The 20,000-nt window shown below is 46.9% G+C and overlaps 2 protein-coding genes across 2 annotated transcripts in view; one reads left to right on the plus strand and one right to left on the minus strand.

The window, feature by feature from the left end:
• The window catches only part of LOC126574891 (kinesin-like protein costa), a 3,445-nt gene extending 2,847 nt beyond the window's left edge, over nucleotides 1–598 (minus strand). The window contains exons 1-2 of the mRNA XM_050235302.1: nucleotides 571–598; nucleotides 1–482 (exon numbers count right to left, since the gene is read on the minus strand). The exon at nucleotides 1–482 is cut by the window's left edge and continues 2,847 nt beyond it. Of these exons, the coding sequence (XP_050091259.1) occupies nucleotides 1–468 (468 nt within the window). The 5' untranslated portion in view covers nucleotides 469–482; nucleotides 571–598. The remainder of the gene's footprint in view (nucleotides 483–570) is intronic.
• A 379-nt stretch (nucleotides 599–977) lies between these two features.
• LOC126578072 (Down syndrome cell adhesion molecule-like protein Dscam2) overlaps nucleotides 978–20,000 on the plus strand; it is a 58,314-nt gene continuing 39,291 nt past the window's right edge. Inside the window, exons 1-8 of the mRNA XM_050240272.1 lie at nucleotides 978–1,127; nucleotides 1,522–1,925; nucleotides 2,370–2,699; nucleotides 8,270–8,437; nucleotides 8,675–8,836; nucleotides 9,191–9,344; nucleotides 15,320–15,486; nucleotides 18,076–18,199. Coding sequence (XP_050096229.1) covers nucleotides 1,838–1,925; nucleotides 2,370–2,699; nucleotides 8,270–8,437; nucleotides 8,675–8,836; nucleotides 9,191–9,344; nucleotides 15,320–15,486; nucleotides 18,076–18,199 — 1,193 coding nt within the window. The 5' untranslated portion in view covers nucleotides 978–1,127; nucleotides 1,522–1,837. The remainder of the gene's footprint in view (nucleotides 1,128–1,521; nucleotides 1,926–2,369; nucleotides 2,700–8,269; nucleotides 8,438–8,674; nucleotides 8,837–9,190; nucleotides 9,345–15,319; nucleotides 15,487–18,075; nucleotides 18,200–20,000) is intronic.

The following is a 20,000-nucleotide window of genomic DNA, read 5'->3' on the forward strand; positions in this document are numbered from 1 at the left end:
TTCGGCCGTGATCTCGCTCCACGCAATACTGATCGAAAATACGCGCTCCGGGTGAGCGTTCAGGCGACAGAAAAGATCCCGCACGAAGCACAACACAATCCCTTCGTCACCGATCGACACTGTACCGTCACCGGGGCCACCGTACAGGGTGTACGTTTTGCCCGTGCCCTTCGCACCGTACGTGACGACGGAGAAATCGTAACCCTCGAGCACGGAGTCCATAAACCCGGCAATCGACTCAAAGTACAGCTCCTGATTGCCGATCCCATTGCGGAGCACGTGCGAAAACCGGAACGTGCGACCTTCGCCACACCGTACACAGTTTTCATCCACCTCTTGCTGGTCCCCCTCCGGTCTCCGGTCCGGATCCGTGCTCGTTCTGTTGTCCTGCTGCTGCTGCTGCTGCTCCTCCTCCTGCTGCGGTGCGGTTGGTGCGAACCGCACCACTACCTTCACCGGAACGTTCATGGTCTGGTGCGAATCTAGCCGCATCGTGAAAGGAGCAAAGGATTCAACCAATGAAGAAAGTCACATCACTGTGGCCAACGACTGGCCAAGGAAGAGCCTTACCATCGATCGGCTGCGTGTCCTTGTGCGATTTGTTTGTTATTCTTCGCTGGTGCCAAGAAAAAAAAAATGGATCTCGACTCCCGAAGCCCCGTAGTGATGTAAACGACTTCGAAGCCTCGATTCGAAATGGTCGTTCCCGCCTCCACGATTCGTTCGGCAGATCGTGGCTCTTTTTCCGGACAGAGATTCCGGGCAGTCCTTCGTTTTGCGCTTCTAGTGCTCCTAGAACCTGCAAAATGAAAGTAAGTATCAGGAATAGTGGTTTGTCCAAAAATCATAAAAAACTTATCTTCTCTTCCGTTTTTGCTGATCGGGCAACAGTGTTTTGGGTCATTATGTTTTCCCTGGTGCGGTGACAGCTCGAAGCATCAAAAGAGCATAAAAAAAGTAAAGCGGGCTTGGGAGGGTGTTCCTGTGTCTCGCGGTTCTCGGTGCGAAAATTTCCACTTTGCATACGGTTCCAGGGTTTTCACCGTGTTTTCGTCGCTAAATCTGTGCATCGGAAAGTGTCCAACAACCGGATCGTGTCGAAGAAATCGCGTACGGGGCTAGTAAAGGTAGGAAAATCGCAGATAAAAAAGTGTCCTGCTCGGCAGCCTGGTAGCCAGGCAGACACATCCTTTTTCTGCGGGTGTCCTGTTCTGTGTGTGTTTGCTGGTGTGCGTGTGTATGTTCCATCCCTTGTGCCGTCGTTGGTGATGGCGTACGAGGAAAATTTCCTTGAAATCGCCACTATTCACGTGCGGAAAATGTATTTCCAGTGGTAGATTTGTGTGTAAAATGAAGAAATTCATGTTTGAGCGTGCATAACGAGAGCATAGCGTGCTTTGTTTCCGTGCTCCTTGGCTCCTGGCATATCCTGTTTTCGTATCGATTAGTTTCAGCCGTCGTCTCCCGCCCCGTGTGCGTGTGCTTCATGCGTCTCGTCTATGCTCTTGCTCTACATTTCAGGCGTATCCTTCAGGCCGCCACCGCCAGCGACGTTCGACGTTCTCTGGTCGTGGGGTGCTACCAAACCTCCTCCACTGGAGGGAGGTTCTCGAAGGATATTTCCCGTTTGTGCAGAATCCGTGACCATCTTAGTGTGCCGTTAAGGCGATAAGGGAAATTACTTAACAACCGTGCGTGCAGAGCGTTCGTCTAGTGTGTGCCATTTGAAAGCAGCATAAATCCAGCCGCGTGGTTCTTGAGAAATCCGAAACCGGCCAAAAGGATCTACTCTATCCGTGAAGAAAGGAAGCAGCAGCAGCAACAGCATCCACCAAAGATGGTGACGATGGTTCGCGATACGGCGCGTACCGCGGCAATCGCAATCGCGGTATTCTGCGTGCTAAGTGGATTCAATTGTCTGAATGGTGAGTAATGCAATGAGAGTTGTTTTTTTTTATTTCCTGCAGCAGCAGCACCGCGTGTGCGTCGCACGAGAGTGATTGCACGCGACGCGTAAAGGCCATAATGTCAGCTTTCTGGCCCATCTTGTAATTGATGGAATTGGTGAATTTTCAGCCGTTCAGCCCGTCCGATCGGCGGTTCCCGGGTCCGGGTGGATGGAATGATTGGTTCTGGATATTTTTAGACACACAACGGAATAAACAATGCGTGACCGATATACGGCGCTGGGTTGCTTCTCGGTCATGTGCTGCTACGGAAATGTTCTTGTCTTTTGGAGAAGCATTTTTAGTTTTCCGCTTTTTTCGTTGAGCTGCTCATAGATTGCCTCATTGCTATTCTGAAACATCATAGTCACCATTTGCATTGAAATCGCTGCTAACATTCTACTCCATTTTCCAATCACACAGGAGTACTGGCAGCCGGCAAGGTGGACGACTCGAAGGGCCCCGTCTTCTTGAAGGAACCGACCAACCGCATCGACTTCTCCAACTCGACCGGCGCCGTCGTGGAGTGCAGCGCAACCGGCAATCCGCCCCCGGAGATGATCTGGATTCGTAGCGACGGAACGGCTGTCGGTGATGTGCCCGGACTGCGGCAGATTCTACCGAACGGTAACCTGGTGTTCCCACCGTTCCGGGCCGAGGACTACCGGCAGGAGGTGCACGCCCAGGTGTACGCCTGTATGGCGAAGAACCAGTTCGGATCGATCATCTCGCGTGATGTCAACGTTCGTGCCGGTAAGTTGAAGTCGGTGGCCGATTGGCCGGCACCCGTGGGTTGTGTGGTGGGGAATAATGTACGAAACAACATCTGCCGGGCGGACATGATCGACGACGACCGCGGCGCTACGATGCACACCAATACAAGCAGCCAAGGATGGGATTTAGCAGAAGGATACAGAAGGATAAAGCGGATCCCGAGGGATTTCGTTTCCGTGTGCCCGTGTTCCGCCGCTTCGACTTGTCTGTCTGTGAATGTGGGTGCGCCCGTATGGTTCCATCGATTCGTCTGTATTTGGGTGATGTGCATAGTGCATGTGAAAAGCAGCTTATAGAAAATCTCAACCCGAAGAAAGGTTATAGCATCTCAACCCGAAGAAAGGTTGAAGTGGCGTGAAGCAGAAATGCATGCAAGCATGAAGCGCAAGCGATACAAGAGAAAGATGTAAAGAATGAGTAAAGAAGAGAATGAGTAATCCATCAGTGCAGTGAAGGGAAAAGGGCCGAGCTAGAAGGGAGGCGGCCATGCCATGCTAGGCGTTCTGGAATGTGATCGTGACGGCTAGTGAGCGATGGAGACGGAACGTCGGTAGAATATGAATGAGTGTGTGGGAAAGGCATTCCCCAAGTGCATCTGAGCTGTGCAGTGCCGCAGAAAATCGTAGTCTACTAGGAGGTAGCCGTAATGAAAGCGAAAAGTGGAAGTTGGAAGTATCGCCTTCCCTTGAGTGGATCGTCTGGTCTGGGATGCATTAACGTGTTTATCGCGCTGTGTAACGTGTCATAGTCAACTCCTCGAAAACGTAGTGCTTACGGAAGTGAAACGAAGTGTGCGCTAATCAAGCGCATGGCTGCTGTGGCAACCACGATGAAATCAATTCCCAGTGCCGTGCGCTCCAAAGTGTTGCCCGTCTCGGTGTCGTACGTGATGATAAGGATAGCTGACGGATAAACCTCTTCAACCAAACGCAAACCATCGGATAGGTTGCTTCTGGACCGTGCACCCGGCAGGATATGTTTCGTACCGCTTTTTCCCCCCACCAAAAAACAGCCCACATTTGTGTAAATTTTGTTTTTCAGCCAAACAGTTTTCAGAAATCTCAGCAAAACGTTAGGGTTTTTGCTCGGTTATGTTACGGTCATTCGTTGATTTCTACCAGATTGTCAGTTTGCCCCCCCCCCCCCCCCCCCCCCTCCATCAGAAAAGATTGTCCTCCGTTTCCGGCGTCTCTTTATAGTCTGTTGACATTCACTCTTCCTCTCTCCTTGACTCACCCCTCCCCGCTCGACTATCAGTCGTCTCCCAGTACTACGAGGTCGATGTCAACAAGGAGCACGTTATTCTCGGCAATTCTGCCATCTTCAAGTGTCTCATACCGTCGTTTGTGGCCGATTTTGTCGAGGTCGTATCGTGGACGATGGCAGGACAGCACGAACCCGACGATACACACGTTTACTCATCCGATTCCTATGGTTTGCATCCCGGGTGGTTCCGGGTGTAGGATTAGGAGGGTTCCCCCAATGTTCCTGTGCTACGGTAGCCCCAAATCCTTGTTGGTATTTTCGTTTTACGATTTGTTTCATTCTTGTTAGTTTAATTTTGGACTTAGTTAGAAAGGAGCGAGATTAATCCATGTTCCGGGTTGTGCCAGGCAGAATATAGAGCTTTGTGAAGGACTTGTACGATTGGCGTCGTTAATCGTAGCTGAAGGGCTCATAGGTCATCCGAGAGATTCGATTTCAAACATTGTCCGTCCCTCAGGCAGTAATAACCAACTCCCGCACACCATTCGCTTCTTATCAGTGATCGCACAGTACTACGATGTGGACGTAAACAAGGAGTACGCAATCCGCGGGAATGCCGTGCTGATGAAGTGTCAGATACCGTCCTATGTAGCCGATTTTGTGAAAATTGTCTCCTGGCACACGGATACGAACGATAGTTTTTATCCAAACACAACCGATGAGGGTTCGTTGGTTCACCGTTGGCTATCATCTCTCCTTGATCCCTGTCCCAGTCGATCCTGAACGATACTCGATCGTATTTGGTCATTGTTTAGCGTTCTTTCAATTCTTATCGTATTTTTTTGTTTGTTTTATCGATTTTTCTGACACCTTAGTGGTGCAACAGTACTATGACTCGGAGGTGAACAATGCGTACGTAATTCGGGGCAACTCCGCCATCCTCAAGTGCTCGATACCTTCGTTTGTGGCTGATTTTGTCGGAGTCGTGTCCTGGAACGATGATGCCGGCAATGTCTACCAGCACCGGCACGACAATCGCACTGATGTGGACGCTGATTTCGAAATCGGTTTGTCCGGAACGCGCTATCCCACTTCTACATGTCTCAACAATCCCATTCCGCGTCCTTTAAAACGGTTCCTTTTGCTATCTCAGAATAATTTGGAAGGATCTCAATTCAATAGCTAGACCATCTCTCAATTAGTACGTTATGATTTCAGTCTTCAGTCATTATATTTGCTTCTGTTCTGTGCCTTTTCCCTATGAGTCAGTCGTCAATCAGTACTACGAAGCCGAAGTAGTGTCCGAGTACGTCATTAGGGGCAACACGGCGGTACTGAAGTGTAACATTCCCAGCTTTGTGACCGATTTTGTCAAGGTGGACTCGTGGATCGGGAGCGACGGTATCGTTTACAATGCTTCCACCTTCGAGACCGGTAGGAAAGAGTTCGCTTCGCGGGTCAACGATCGTTCAAGTCCTCGTTATCCTCCTTCCCAATATTTGTTCCCATCATCATTTCCCTTCGGTTTGTTATGAGCTTTTGGAGCACGAGACGCTAAGGAATGCGTGCTTTTGTTTTAAAATTATTAGTTTCCACTCATTAGACACATGTTTTTTTCCTCCCTGTCCTGCTTTTGTTCTGCAGTGATTAACCAACATTATGGCACCGACATTCTGATGGAGTATGTCATCCGCGGTAACAGTGCGATCCTCAAGTGCTCCATACCATCGTTCGTGGCCGATTTCGTGCGTGTCGAAGCGTGGATTGACGAGGAGAACAATGAAATTCCATCGGAAAATTATGGTAGAGCCATCTTCCATGGTCCATGGTCGATCCGATACACCCGAGTCCCGTATTTCCTTTTCGACTTCTTCCTTCGTAAATTCCTTTGCTCATTCTTGGTGGTGACATCTTTTCCTCTTTTGTTTTTAAATCTATTTTACTAGCTTCACAAATTACCCAAAGTCTTTTTGGTTTTTTGCTTTCTACATACGTCCCTCAGTCATCAACCAGCATTACCAGCCCGAAATACTGACCGAATACGTCATTCGAGGCAACTCGGGCATTCTCAAGTGTTCGATACCCTCGTTTGTGTCTGATTTTGTTCGCGTCGAATCGTGGATCGATGAGGAAGGCAACGAACTCGATCAGTCTGAGAGCTACGGTTAGGATGGCCCCGTTGTTTTCTACAATACACCCCAACTTCCAAATGATATCCCTTCCCTTCCATCTTTGGTTTTTAACTGGTTTCTCCCTCTTTGTTTTTGTAAAAAAAATCCTTCATCTTCTGTAGGCCCATTTGATTGGATTCGCAAACATAATTAACTTCATTTGGTCAGATTTGGCTGTTCAAGAGGTTTTTGAGTCAGTTTGAGTCAGTTCTTAACATCCTCGAACGCTTCGCTACTTATTTCAGTTGTCAATCAGTACTATCAGACCGGTTCCGAGGATGAGTACATAATACGGGGCAATTCGGCCATTCTAAAGTGCAAGATTCCTTCGTTCATTGCGGATTTCGTGTACGTGGAAACGTGGCTCGATAGTGATGGCAATGAGTACCATTATCGTGGCGACGACATCGATGGCAATGGTGAATTTAGGGCGACTACCGATCTAGTTTATTTCTCCTCTAATTCCTCCCTGTACCTGTGCATCTTGATTCCCTGCTAAATATTCTGGAACGAAGGCGATCTTTTTCTGTTTCATTTTAATTCCATTCCCCCTTCTCTCTATTGGCACTGCTTAGTTGTTAATCAGTTCTACCAGACGGACGGCGAGAACGAGTACGTCATTCGGGGCAATTCGGCCATTCTGAAGTGCAAGGTTCCCTCATTCATAGCCGATTTCGTGTTCGTTGAGGCGTGGATCGATAACGAAGGCCAAGAGTATCTGGCCAGTGATCAGGATGATGGTTAATAGCATTAACTTCACTTCTTGAACTTCTCGAACTCCTCTCCCAAACAAATGTATCCCATGAGTGAATTCCAATCTGATCCTTTGTTTAATGAGTCCATTAGACAATTTTTTTTTATTTTTAATCTTAGATTACCTTGTTTCGGAACTCGATTAGCCAAAAATTAATTCGTCTGACAATGTATTTCATTTTCATTCACGTACCACGCTGTTAGTTGTCAATCAACACTACGTTACGGAAGCAGAGAATGAATACATCATTCGAGGCAATTCGGCGATATTGAAGTGCAAAATACCGTCCTTCATTGCGGACTTTGTTACGATCGATTCGTGGATCAATGATTCAGGCGATGAGTATAGTCTGCGAACCAACCACGATGACTCTGGTTAGAAATACTCTCTCTCGGCCCGGCCAACGCGACCAAATTCCTATTCCCAATCTCAGATCCTTGTGTTTTCTTTTCCCATTCGTGATGTATCCTTTCGGTTGCTAGGCGTTCTCTCTCAAGGTATTCGTTAGTTCTCGGTACACCCGGTATTCCAGCGCTATTTTTGCCTTTTTTTTCCTACCGTCCACAGTTGTCATTCAAAGTTACGAAGCGGAAGCGGATAACGAGTATGTAATCCGTGGTAACTCTGCCATTATGAAGTGCGAGATTCCATCGTTCGTGGCTGACTTTGTCGCGGTCGATCTTTGGTTCGATTCCGAGGGCAACGAGTACTATCCGGGCGATATCAATAATGGTAGTGTAGTGTGTAGTGGCAGCCGTTTGATTACGGGAATCTGGTCGAGTTCTTGTCGTCCTTTATTAGCCCAAGCACCGTTCCATGAATCCTGGTTGAATGATTTGTTTTTTTGCTTCCTCCTTTTTATTACTGCTCCATACTTTATGCCGGTCGTTGACGGATCCATCAATCTTGCTTTCGCTTTCCTACTCGCAGTGGTACAGCAAACCTATCAGATTCGCGTAAACGACGAGTTTGTGCTGAACGGAAACGCAGCCATCCTGAAATGTTTGGTACCGTCCTTCCTGCAGGACTTCATTACCATCGATTCGTGGGACATTGACGATCAGACCATCACGATGAGCATGGAAGATATGGGTTGGTGCAAAAGCGTTGGCTTGAGCATAATTTCATAAGAGAGTTTGATCCGCGTTTTCCCTTCCAAATAAATCGCACTTTTCCCGTTCAGTCCCAACCAAGAACTCCTTACAGGCCACGATGATGTTGATTCCACGCAGGTTGTTTGAAGTTATAGATAGGTTTCTTTGCCGAGAAGTTTAAATTACATTAAGGAACATTAATATTACTATTTGATAAAATTTTGTATCAGGAATTGTGCACCGTTCTTGTCATCGCGATTAGTGAAGTTTTTATTCTTGTTTTGTTCTTTAATACACTACACACTACCCTACCACCCGCTCTAGTCGTTCATCAGTTCTACCAAACCAGATTGACGGACGAGTTTGTGCTGAACGGAAATGCGGCCATCTTGAAGTGTCTGATCCCGTCGTTCATTTCCGATTTCGTGTTCGTCGACGCTTGGATAGCGGACGATGGTGAAGAGTATCACCGCGTAACGGATGGTGATTTTGGTAAATTCCATCGCCATCTCTAGTTTTAGTTTGGTTTTCCTAATTCTATTCCTCCTGGTGTCAGTTCTCCTTCGTCAGTTCCCCCAAAAACACTGCTACTTATTTGTCATTGTTTTGTCTCGCCAACCGTCGCCGACCAACCGGTTTGTGGGGATCAGCTCAGAGATCATAATCGAACGCGCTGGTTTCTAAAATCTTTTTCTTTTCCCGAACTTTTGCATGCGACGAATAATCCAGTCATACATCAGTTCTACAAAACGCGTGTCATTGATGAGTACGTCCTGAACGGCAATGCGGCCATCTTGAAGTGTCTGATACCGTCGTTTATCGCGGATTTTATCACCGTTACCGCCTGGGTAGCGGATGATGGTGTAGAGATTGAGATGGAAAACTCGACCGGTAGGGTATTTTTTGTTGCGGGCGAGGGTGAGGAAATTAGGCTCCCTTCTTCTTCCCGATTGTCGCTTTCGGTTTGCTTTAATCCAGATTTTTTTGTGGCCTTCAGATACAAATTCTTGTCATTTTTGTGTAGGGATTTTCTTTTTCAACTACCAGTCTGAGGTGATAGAAGGTTCCCTTTTCTAATCAAGCGTTAAATGTTAGAAGACCTTGTGATATCTTGTTACTTTTGCTACATTCCAGTCATGTGTGGAATGTACAACCGAATGATATCATTTCCTCGTTCTTTTTTTTCCTGAATTTTATTCTCATAAATCTGAACAATGGTTCTTCACGATTACTCGTCTCTTCTAGTCGTTAATCAGTACTACGAGGCCCAGGTGTACGATGTGTTTGTCATACGAGGCAATACGGCCCTGTTCAAGTGCCAGATACCGTCGTTCGTCGCCGATCACGTCGAGATAATCGAATGGGCGGCAACCGATGGCACTAGCTTCAAGAAGGACGAATCGTTCGGTAATATTCGGCGCGATCGGCATCCGTTTGTTGTTGTTGTTGTTGAATCCACCTTCGATCCCCCGCCAAAAAAAGTTTGCGCTTCCATTCGGACTCTCTTCAACGGTTGGCCTATGGTATTGTTTTTTCGATCCAAATTGAGGACCTTTTTTGCCGGCTGGCCGTTTCGATGGCCGTGTTTTTTGAACGATATTTGACGGACCTGTGATCGATCGTTGGTTTCGTTTCTGTTCCGCACAAAATGCATTTCGGTTTGATTCGAGTTTAGACATTCGTTTCGGTTCCTTCATTATCGATCGTCCCTTTTCTCTTGTATTAACTCTGAGTTTGCAATTTGGTTTCATAATTTTTTCGTCGTTGAGTTCCGAGATCCTTCTTCCATCCCTGTTCCAATCTTCCATGGGCCTCACGGCCTACCTTATCCTTATGATCCTCCTTCCCACGTAGCTATGTAAGGTAGTTTAATTTAAGCGTAGAAGGCTCGATTGAAATTCTTTTATCCCCCAAAAAAAATGATCGAATCCTTCTTCTTCGAAGATTCGATACAAACCGCCGTAGCGTAGAATCGAAAAACACTCAAACTTAAGCTCGACAGATGGTTACGAAGAAGGGAGTGCAAAGGACCGGAGGGCAAATAATCATCATGGTGTGTGGTTACGAAAAAGGAGCAGGTGTTTTTGGTTCGATCTTCCTTCGCACTTGCTTCGTAAACTGAAACGTGTTCAACATGTGCAGCGCCGTAAAGCGCCCTTGTGCTTCTTCAGATAGTTTTACGTGCTTCCGTTGCACGAAGGCGAAGGCGCCGATCGCCGATGTTTTGAATACACGATCTCGGGGTGCTCTCCAGTGGAGAACGCTGCTCCGGTGTGTGTGTCCGGTTACACCGGTGATCTTCCCACTGCGTTGGCCTCGTTTATTCAATCTACGCAATCAGCATCTCAGCTGTCGCCGTCTCTTGGTGCTTGGCGTGTTTCCTCTCTACCAAGACAGCACCAACGCGTCGTGCACAACCCACTGGCCACGATCATCGCGTGGAGAATGTCGTTTTGGGTGGCTAAGCGCGCGAGCGAGCGAGCGAGCGAGAGGTACGAACAAAAAAAAAGTGATTTGCCAGACCGAATGAAGCTGTTTAACTGGTCCACGGTGCTGTCCTCTGTCTCTCTGCTAAACAGTATGAGAATTGAAATTGGTTTCTTTTAGCAGCAAACCAAAAAAACGACTGAGCGCCGGGCAGTCGCATCGCAGTTGGTGAACATGTGTGGAATCGGAAATGTGAAGCCCGGAATCCATCCGCCGTTGGCTGTTGACTCACCATGTTGCCGTCACCCATCCATCTATCGCGGCATTCGCAGCATTCGCGTGCGTTGCAAGATTGAGATAAGGTTTTTTTGTTTTAAATTTATTTGTTTTTTTTTTTAAGCGATTAATGCCTCTGCCTGTGCAGCGTGCAGAAGAGTGGAGCGAGGCAGAGAGAGATTATAATTTATGAGGCATTCGTCGCGGAATGATGTCGCCAAGCCATGCCAAGCCATGCCAAGCCAAGCCGGTATGCTTCTCTGGTGCGCGCGTGTTAGCGATATGAATGGTTTGTGGTGTGGCATGTTGGCGTTCAGCGAATTGCTCGCCACTGGTTGGCCGGTCGTTGAATAATTCAAATTTTAACGGTAGCATTGTGGGACGCTTAGCGACGTTTTGTTGGGGATGCATTGCTATTGCCGGTGCCGCGTTTACCGTTTTTGCGCTGTCGATTGCATACACGTATTAGAACCGGCTGCCGGTGTCCTTCGGCATATCGACATGAATTGCAGAAAAGAATGGATTTTTGTTTAGATTTTTTAAACCTTTTTTTTATGCAAGACGTTATTTGAATATTTTAACGTAAATTCCACATTATATGGAAAGTGTTTAAATTAATGTTCTAACTCCCCAAAGCACGCTGCAAATCAACAGCATAAAAATAGGTTAAAAAAAAACATTGCAACATGCTCATGCAACAAACCATAAAAAGGCTACGTAACAAAAAAAAGGAGTCGCGCGACTCTGGCGTTGACAGCAGAAGCGATGCGATTTTGGGACATTATAAACTCCAAGGGGGGGGGGGGGGGGGGCGGGCCTTCATTCATGAGAGCATGGAAGAGGAGGTAAAGAAGGTGGTGGGCTTCTCTCCCCTTCCCTAACCCCCCCCCCCCCCTCCCCTGGCAGGATTCACGCGATTTGTTGGTGAGGGAGGTCGGTGTGCGATTTTCGCGCGTAAAACTGACGGCACATTGCGCATGTGCCCCCGCACTGGGACCGACTGTACGGTCCAACGTTGGTCCCGTTTTGGCTCCTGGGCAACACGACGGCAGCAAAGGATGTGTGTGCCTTTGTATGGGTTAAACTTGTGTGGGGCTCGTCCGGTTTAGTGGCGTTGCCATGGTTGCCATCGTGTGTAGTACACGCGACGGAAACAAAAACAAGCCTGCTATCACCACCAGCAGCCCCCCTCCCCCGCGGCCATACCAGCCGAGAACCGGGCCAAATGTTATGGCAACAGGTTGGGCGGAGGCCACACTACTACTACACACTATCCTGGTGGTACTAGCATAGTATGCGCGAACCAAACGTGTGTACGCGGGAATGGAGTGGGTGATCGCGCTTCGTGTTTCGGTTTCGGACTCGGAAGTGCTACTTCTACTTCCTCCGCCACCGAATCCGCCGCCATTTAGCACGTCAACGTGGTGTATAAAGACACCGGGCCGGACGTGGGCTCGTAAAAAGCACGTGGTTCTACTATCGTACCTCGTGCTGTGACTCGCGCCACGGCTTGTGCGCCGGGTTACCAAGTTCATTGAACGCGACTGGTACCACCATCCATCCGGTCGGTGGTTTCGGGGTTTTGAAACACGTGGAAAGCGAATATCTCCACGCCGAGTGTCGCTATCCGGCATTTATCTCCCGTTATGTTTGTCTGCAGCGGTGCACCAGAATGTTTACAAACACCGGAACCGAACCATGGCGTGCATGTCGTGGCGGTGGACAAATCGCACCAGCTTTTACGATTATGAGCCCTTCGCGGTGGTGCCACGACGGTACCATAAACCAGACACACCGAAAACTAGGGCACGAGGAGGGTCTCCGGAGAGAAGGAGAGGAGCAACGCCTATCAGCTGTTTGAGTGTTTTCGATTCAATTTGCTACTAACCCCCCGGTTGGGGTGTTGAAAAGAATTTCTCGATGCTCGATGGAGCGAACAAGCGGGAACTAATAGAACCATCTTGTTGCCTGGAATGCCTTCATTGTGGGTGCGTCGCTAACACCAACAACTATTTTTAAACGCTTCGATGAAATTGTTAAACGCGAATGTTTGAAAGTTACGACCCTATCACAGCCTGCCAATCGCTCTACAATGTTCTATTTCCGTGCATCTGCGATGGTTCTCTTCCGTCTTCCATTTGTTCCGTTCCACCTCCCCCCCTTCTTTGAAGTTGTCGTGATGGTTTCGAACCAATAGCGTGACGGATTCGATGGGTTCGGTGTATTGGTTCGTTCCGCTCGGAGTTGTTGGAGCTAATTATTCTAGAGAGTCCGGAACCGTGTGTTGTCATTTAGTTGCCGTGAGTCATCAGCACAGACTATCGGAGGGTGCGCCGTTTAGCTAGTGACTCAGCCAATTATTTGGAGCTAATGTTTAATGTTTTACTACTTCATTTTGTACTTGAAGGTTGCATTTTTAAGAATGAAATATTATTTCAGTTTAAAATTAATGGGCTCTGATAGCACACACCAGTGTTGCAAAACGAAATAACTTAACTTTTATACTATTTACTTGCTTTGTTAGCAAAGAAAATAATCCTTTTTTTCTAATTGTTACGCTTAACGGGGGCTTCGGTATTTAATATTTTTCATGGCACATTTTTTCAACATTTTTCCCTGAACGCTGACCCTTTCAAGAGCATTATGTAATTTTTTTGGATCAATCGAAACAAAACTGACCATGTTATAGATTTTTTCAAATCCACGTTTCATACAAGGCTCCATGCAGCACGCTACTTTGAAGAACGTTTTCCAAAACCAACGTTTTCAAACTCGGTGCCCATCGTACCGTAAAAACTACTGGACCGATCGATCCGAAATTTTTAGCACATAATCTGTACACTCTTTGGAGCTACCTGGCCGCCAAGATTTCATGAAAATTGTTGATACTCTTTTTTAAAGAAATCTTTAAAAATCGTGTTTTAAGGCAAAATGACGAAATACAGCACTTTTTCAACTTTAAAAATCTGGCAAAAATCGAAAAATTGGAATATTAACAAAAACTTGACGGGGCTACCAGGATAAATTGATAATCTTTCAAACGAGTATCGATTTGCATTTTTCTGAAGACCGTCATGTCGCTACGATGGGCACCGGAAAAAGTATCTTTTCGATGACACGATCGTCTAAATTTGATGCCATGGATGAAGTTTTTATTAAATCTTCCCCAAAATAGAACTAAATATTCTTGAAAAGTTGTAGTTTAATATGTCGTTAACTAGAAAACATAAAATTCAATGGTTAAAATTGAAAAAAATCGTCAAACATTGGGAAGAAATTACCGAAGCCCCCGTGAAGAATGAAATACTTTTTTAAGTTTAAATTTTACTGTCTCTAATGTAGAAGAGGGAAAAGGCCATTTCCATTTAGAAGCAGTACATAAAAGTGTTACAAAAAGGAATTACATAACTTTTATGCTTTTCATATGCTCTGTTGCTAAAAGAAATATTTTTTTTCAGATAATTACGCTTAAAAGATCGTTAGGCTCGTTCCTCTTTTAATGGTCAATTGTTTATATGCGCTAAACTGTAACATCTACACCCCCGACTATCTGCGCACGGTTCGCTGATGCTAGAATGAACTCATTAACTCCAACAGTGTGTCCCCTGTGCGAGGGAACCACGGTCTTAAGACTCCCCAACATGGCGAACGCTGCATGCCCGGTGCTCATTTGCATACTACGCACGAAACAATAGCGTGGACGGTTGGCTCGCAATGGACCAGGAATAGCGTAGACCGGGAGCGCTCCGACCACGCTACACACTCCCAGGAAGGCAGTTCCGCCGGCAGTTGATGGCCGATGGCCGCGAACTATAATGTGATGATAATATGAGCACACCGTCGACGGTCGCTGCGTTATTGAGTGATGTGAGGCTTGGAAGCCGAGGAGTAAATTTTGACCACCAACATTACTACCAGCATTCAGCTCGGTCTACAGTATTCTTCGTCCATAGCGATTGCCTTTTACGAGCCAGTGCAGCAGCGAGCGTCAACGAGGAATAGAGCGATCTTTTCCCCGTCGAGCGAAGATCTCGCGACAGTCCGAGAACAAACATCACGACAGCGGAAAAGGGACTTCTACGTACTGTGCATGCCCTTTGTTTATGAAGGGGGGTGGGGTGCAAGCGATTCCTCCATTCCACAGGTCCCAGGACGGTAACGATGGTGTCAAATAGCGGCGCATTCCGTGTATGCGCTAGGGTTGGTCGCGTGAAGTTAAATTAACCGTGAAGAGCGCGCTCTCCCCTCGAGATGCTGCTACCTGATAGAGCAAAGTGCGTGCTCTGTTGTGGTTGTTGTTGGGGGATGCATATTATCTTTCTGGCTCGTTATCTTGATCTTTTGAAAGGAAGGAACATTTCTTTACCGGAGGGAGCAGGGCATGATGGGGTGCTCCCTGCGTGGAACGGTCTCTTCGGAACGTTCTTCTTTTTTTTCGGGAATAATAACTTTGTTAGTAATGTCTTGATTTGTAATGTGGTGGACCCCAGACCCCGATACCCCGAAAACCGCCATTTGACACCGCGTTAGCCCTTTTTTTATGTGGATTGTGGGGATAGCTTATACCCCCTCCGTGCATGGATACACCCTTTTGGGGAACGGGTCGGTGGAGAACATGTTGTAACTAATTTTCTTTTATCTTTCAACATCATCGTCATCATCACGATCGACAAACACGAAACTCGCAGACGGCAAGTATATGGTGCTACCATCCGGAGAGCTGCACATTCGTGAGGTTGGACCGGAGGATGGATACAAGAGCTACCAGTGCCGCACCAAGCACCGACTGACGGGAGAGACGCGCCTTTCCGCCACCAAGGGACGACTGGTGATCACAGGTAATTTGAGGCACCAGATTCCCTGGTGTACAGCCCCAGTCTGCCAGCACTTTGTTCGTCTCTCGCACAAGGACAAGAGGACTGCAACGCCGCACAGCGCCGATAGCATGCGACGATGGTTAAGCGAAGATCAAGAGCTCACTTCTCAACGCAAACAAATGAGTAGACACCACCTCCGTGGTGTTAACATGCAGCGGAGCTCGATTGTTAATCGATCATCATCAGCCGCGGGATGGTTAATTGTTGTATGTGGCTCACGTTCTTCGCTTCTTTCGCTTCGTGTGTTATTGGCATGGCGGCGGTTTCCCTCTACCACGTGGATCTGTAATAATGTAAAGCATTCTCGCGCAGGGCGCACACCCATATCGAGCCTGTGCACTCACCCATTCACGCCCGGTGGAAGAAGGCAAACCCCCCCCCACCCCACAATGCACTATCATGTATCACCATCACCATCAGCTCATCATGTCGTTAATCACTCGTTTAGCAGTTCACTTGCTATATGTCTGCTACGCAACCATCAACGAGATCGTGCCCGATGCACTGTTCCACCCGCGATGTAATACAATCTTTTTAGTCCGGGGGCGATGCTTATGCGTCCCTCAGAGATTGGCTCACCATTTCCTCGGCACGTGGTGTTGGATTACGCGCTCAAATTGAGCAATAAAATTATGCCAAAGGAGTATCAAGTTTTTGAGGATCAGTTGGTTACGTGTGTAAGATAAAAAACTTTTTATAGTTGTTTTGAGTTAGTTCATACAATCATTAAGATCGAAATGGGCTTCACTTTTGTGTGGAACTATTTTTAAAACATAAATTACCAAAAGAATTTACGTACAAAAATAAAAATATGTTCCTTGTTACCAGTAATTGTTAAAATTGAATTGTAAAAGTTAATATAACAAATCAAATAGATATTTGATGCACATTTACAGAACCAAAAACTGTTTAGCGACGAAGAAAAACAGCCGCGAAATGCTTTACATTATCCCCCGGATCAAGTGCGGTTCGAACAAAGTGTTACTCTTGTCGCAAGTGTCTGGAACATGAACGCGCTCTCGTTCAATAAATTATTCCATGCCCTGCCCCCGGGAAGGGTGTGCCTAGGAATTGTTGGTATTCAGTCACGGTCGTCGACAATCGTGCTTCCACTCACTTGCTATAACATCACATCCGTCATAAAAGTAACTAAACACCAAATTCCATTCCAATCGCTAAACGCCAGAAGAAACGATAACCGTTACGCCCGTTATCGGTCGAGTTTTTGCTTCCGTTCCATATGTTGCCTAACTGCGTTGTGTTGACACTTGACAGTAATATTATTTGTTTGTTCTGTGATAAACTTCAATGAGTGATATATGCTTTACAATTTGCGCAATGCTTTGCCGTTCAACGGAAACTTGTTGCTAACATTTGTTCTATTTTGCTCGGTGTAAAATTCATAAATTTCAATCATCAATAAGCAAAGTATCATGGTTTCAAGATTAAATGTTGATCGAATTGTTGCCTTCTCAAGGTCGCTCATTACAATCAATCACTAGCTGTTCAGCTTTCTGGAGCATTGCACAATCAACAGCAACGGCCACCGTCAGTGGGTTATTGCATAGATAAGAATCTGTTTGCAAAGCATCAATGGCCACGAGAATTCATTCACTAAACAGCTAAAGCTGTGAGCTGTTGATATTACTATTAAGTTGTTTACGGCTGTTTGTTACTGCGCTAAGATTAATGTTATCAACTCAGATTCAACAAACAAAACAGTTTTTTTTCTTTCAATCCACAAACAAAAAATCACGCATTAATTTTCCTTGCACACCTTTGCTCTCTAGAAAACTGAACACACTCCTAGTAATTGATCGTTTCTGTAGCGAAAGCGTTTAGTTATACTTTTATGACGTCGATGAAACGAGCGTGGCAAAATAAGCGGCCATTCTAATGATGTAACCAAGGTGTCAAAATCCAGAACCGACCGCACGGTAGCTTATTTTGCCCGACCCATTAACCTTACTACTAACATTGAATCAAAACAAATTGCCTGAATGTTGGGATAGGGTACCCTGTGTTGCGTGTAGAAGAACGTAAATTTGGCTGCAGTCCGGACCGTCCGTGGTCCGTTTGACCTTTTTGCAAGTTAAGTAAAGTTCGGACAAAACAGGAGCTTGTGAACTTCTTGTGCCTGGTGGACAGTGGAATATAGCTGTGGCTTGCCAAGTCTCTGTCTCTGTTGGGTTGGGAGTTTTGAGTACTAACCAGGACAAAGTATGTCACCATTCATCATCACCCGGCGTGGTGTTTCCGTTGGCTGCATGCACTGCTTTGCACTGTGCACTGTGCACCTCGTTCGTGGAGATCGAGTTGCGTATCTTTCAAATGGTTTAATCGCGCACTGTCTATCTGGTGCTTTTGGGTTACTGCACTCGGAAACTAACATCACCTGTACGTACGCCACGTAGATACACCGAGAACTAGCATTCACCGGTATGGAGATGCATTCCATAGGAGAGAGGTCAGCTTGACTGATTGCTACATATTGCCGATGTGGCGCCATCTTTTTGTTCTTTTGTTTTGTTTTGTTTTTATCCCTTTTAGAACCACTTGGCAGGGTGGCTCCCAAGTTAACCTCCACGTCCAAGATCCTCACGGCCGAAGTCCGCCGTAGCAATACGATAGCTTTGCTCTGCTCCGCTCAGGGCTACCCGATAGCTGTCTTTAGGTAATGTTACGCTCCTTCACTCCGATTAGGCTCCTCACAGGTCCTCTCCCCTTTCTTGTACATGTAAACCAATGCAGGGCTTTCGTAAAGTGTTATCTTATTGCTTTGCTCACAGCGGGGGTGGGGGGCCAGTGAACAGAGTTGCGTGTCTCGCACGCACGGTATGTCATTAATCTGGGTGTTTTCTCTGTTGTCTAGAGCCGCTCGCCAGCGTTGCCCCACGCCTAACGACTGGAGACAAGAGCCGTAACGTTGACATCAGAGTATCGCACAACATTACCCTGCTCTGCCCGGCTCAGTCCTTCCCGGTACCATCGTTTAGGTGAGCTGCTTGCGGATGTCGATTGGTGCGGGTTGGTGGTTGGTCGGTGGTCGGCAGGTTCCGTAAATGGGCACCACCGGCACCGACACCCCGACACCTTTCGGTTAAGCTTCTTATTTGCCTATGATTCTCGTCGTTTTTGGGCAAGGCACGCACACTTTAGTTGCATACAGAATGAGCTGTCTGTATTGTGTCAGAATGAATTTAGATCGTCACTCATTATCCAACAAGATAAAAATGCATTCTCCTGCACGTTCGCGTTCGTGGTGGAGGTGTATTTTTCACATCTCCATTCGATGATGGTTTCATTTTTGCATTTTGGTTCTTCTCCACTTCGCTAGAACCGGTTGGAAGTGTAGCACCGCGCCTAACGACGGGGGATGCGATGCGGGTGCAGCAGGAACAGTGCACCGCGAACGTCACGTTGCTATGTCCAGCGCAATCCTTTCCGGTACCCGCCTTTCGGTAAGCCTCCGGTGATAGGGATCAGTCTATCCCAACATTTAGAGAATCAATTCAATGATAGCAGACACAGCAGTTCAGGTTTTATGAGATATTTTTCATTCTAAACGCAATTGTGTGCACTAGAACCCGTGGGCAGTGTTGCACCTCGGCTGACGTCTGGTGATGAGAGCCGAAAGCTGCTCGTACAGAGGGATGCCAACGTTACGATGCTTTGTCCCGCACAGTCCTTTCCGGTACCGGTGTTTAGGTAATGACAATACTCCTTGTAATCCCTGTACCGCTCACGCTGGAAACATTGTGTATACCGAGTGTGCCAACATTCTGGCAGTTTGTTGAAATTTTAACTCACCTTTTTGGCTAAAAGATTGAAGTAAAAGTGATTCGTGTTATTGACAGAGCCGGTCTCTAGTACGGCCCCGAAGACTCCCTCCCTGACGCAGAAACCCATTTTCGCTGATCCGTCAAGTGATCTTGCGCTGCTTTGTCTTGCACAAGGATTTCCGGCGCCAAACTTTAGGTGAGAAAAAAACTTTGAAATGTTTAGGATGTTCAGTAGAATAAGGATCATGTAGCTCTCTCTCTCTCTTGTGGTCATTTGTTTTGATATCAATAGATTGCACTATGTTTCTCTTGATACAAATAGAATGGGTCCATAATCAGCGTTGATCACATTTTGTAGAACCGATCGGAGCGAAACCACCGGTACTGTCGGTGGATAGTAAGAAAAATTGGATGGAACGGCGCGTGAGCACAGCGGTCGTTCTGTTCTGCCCGGCCCAGGCGTACCCCGTTGCCTCATTCAGGTTAGCAAATTTGTTCCACCTTGTTACCAACCCAGAACGTTTGTCCGTTCTTTCCCCCATTCGTTGTCTAGAACCGATCGGTAGTAAGTCTCCTTCCTTCTCGAATGATGCCGTCACCGTGGCTGTCAAAACGGCACAAAACACTAGCACCGCCCTAACGTGCCAGGCGCAGGCTTTTCCCGTTCCCGTGTTCAGGTACGCACGTAGCGCA

The sequence above is a fragment of the Anopheles aquasalis genome, chromosome 3 (assembly GCF_943734665.1).
Source record: "Anopheles aquasalis chromosome 3, idAnoAquaMG_Q_19, whole genome shotgun sequence".
NCBI classification, from domain to species: Eukaryota; Metazoa; Arthropoda; class Insecta; order Diptera; family Culicidae; genus Anopheles; species Anopheles aquasalis.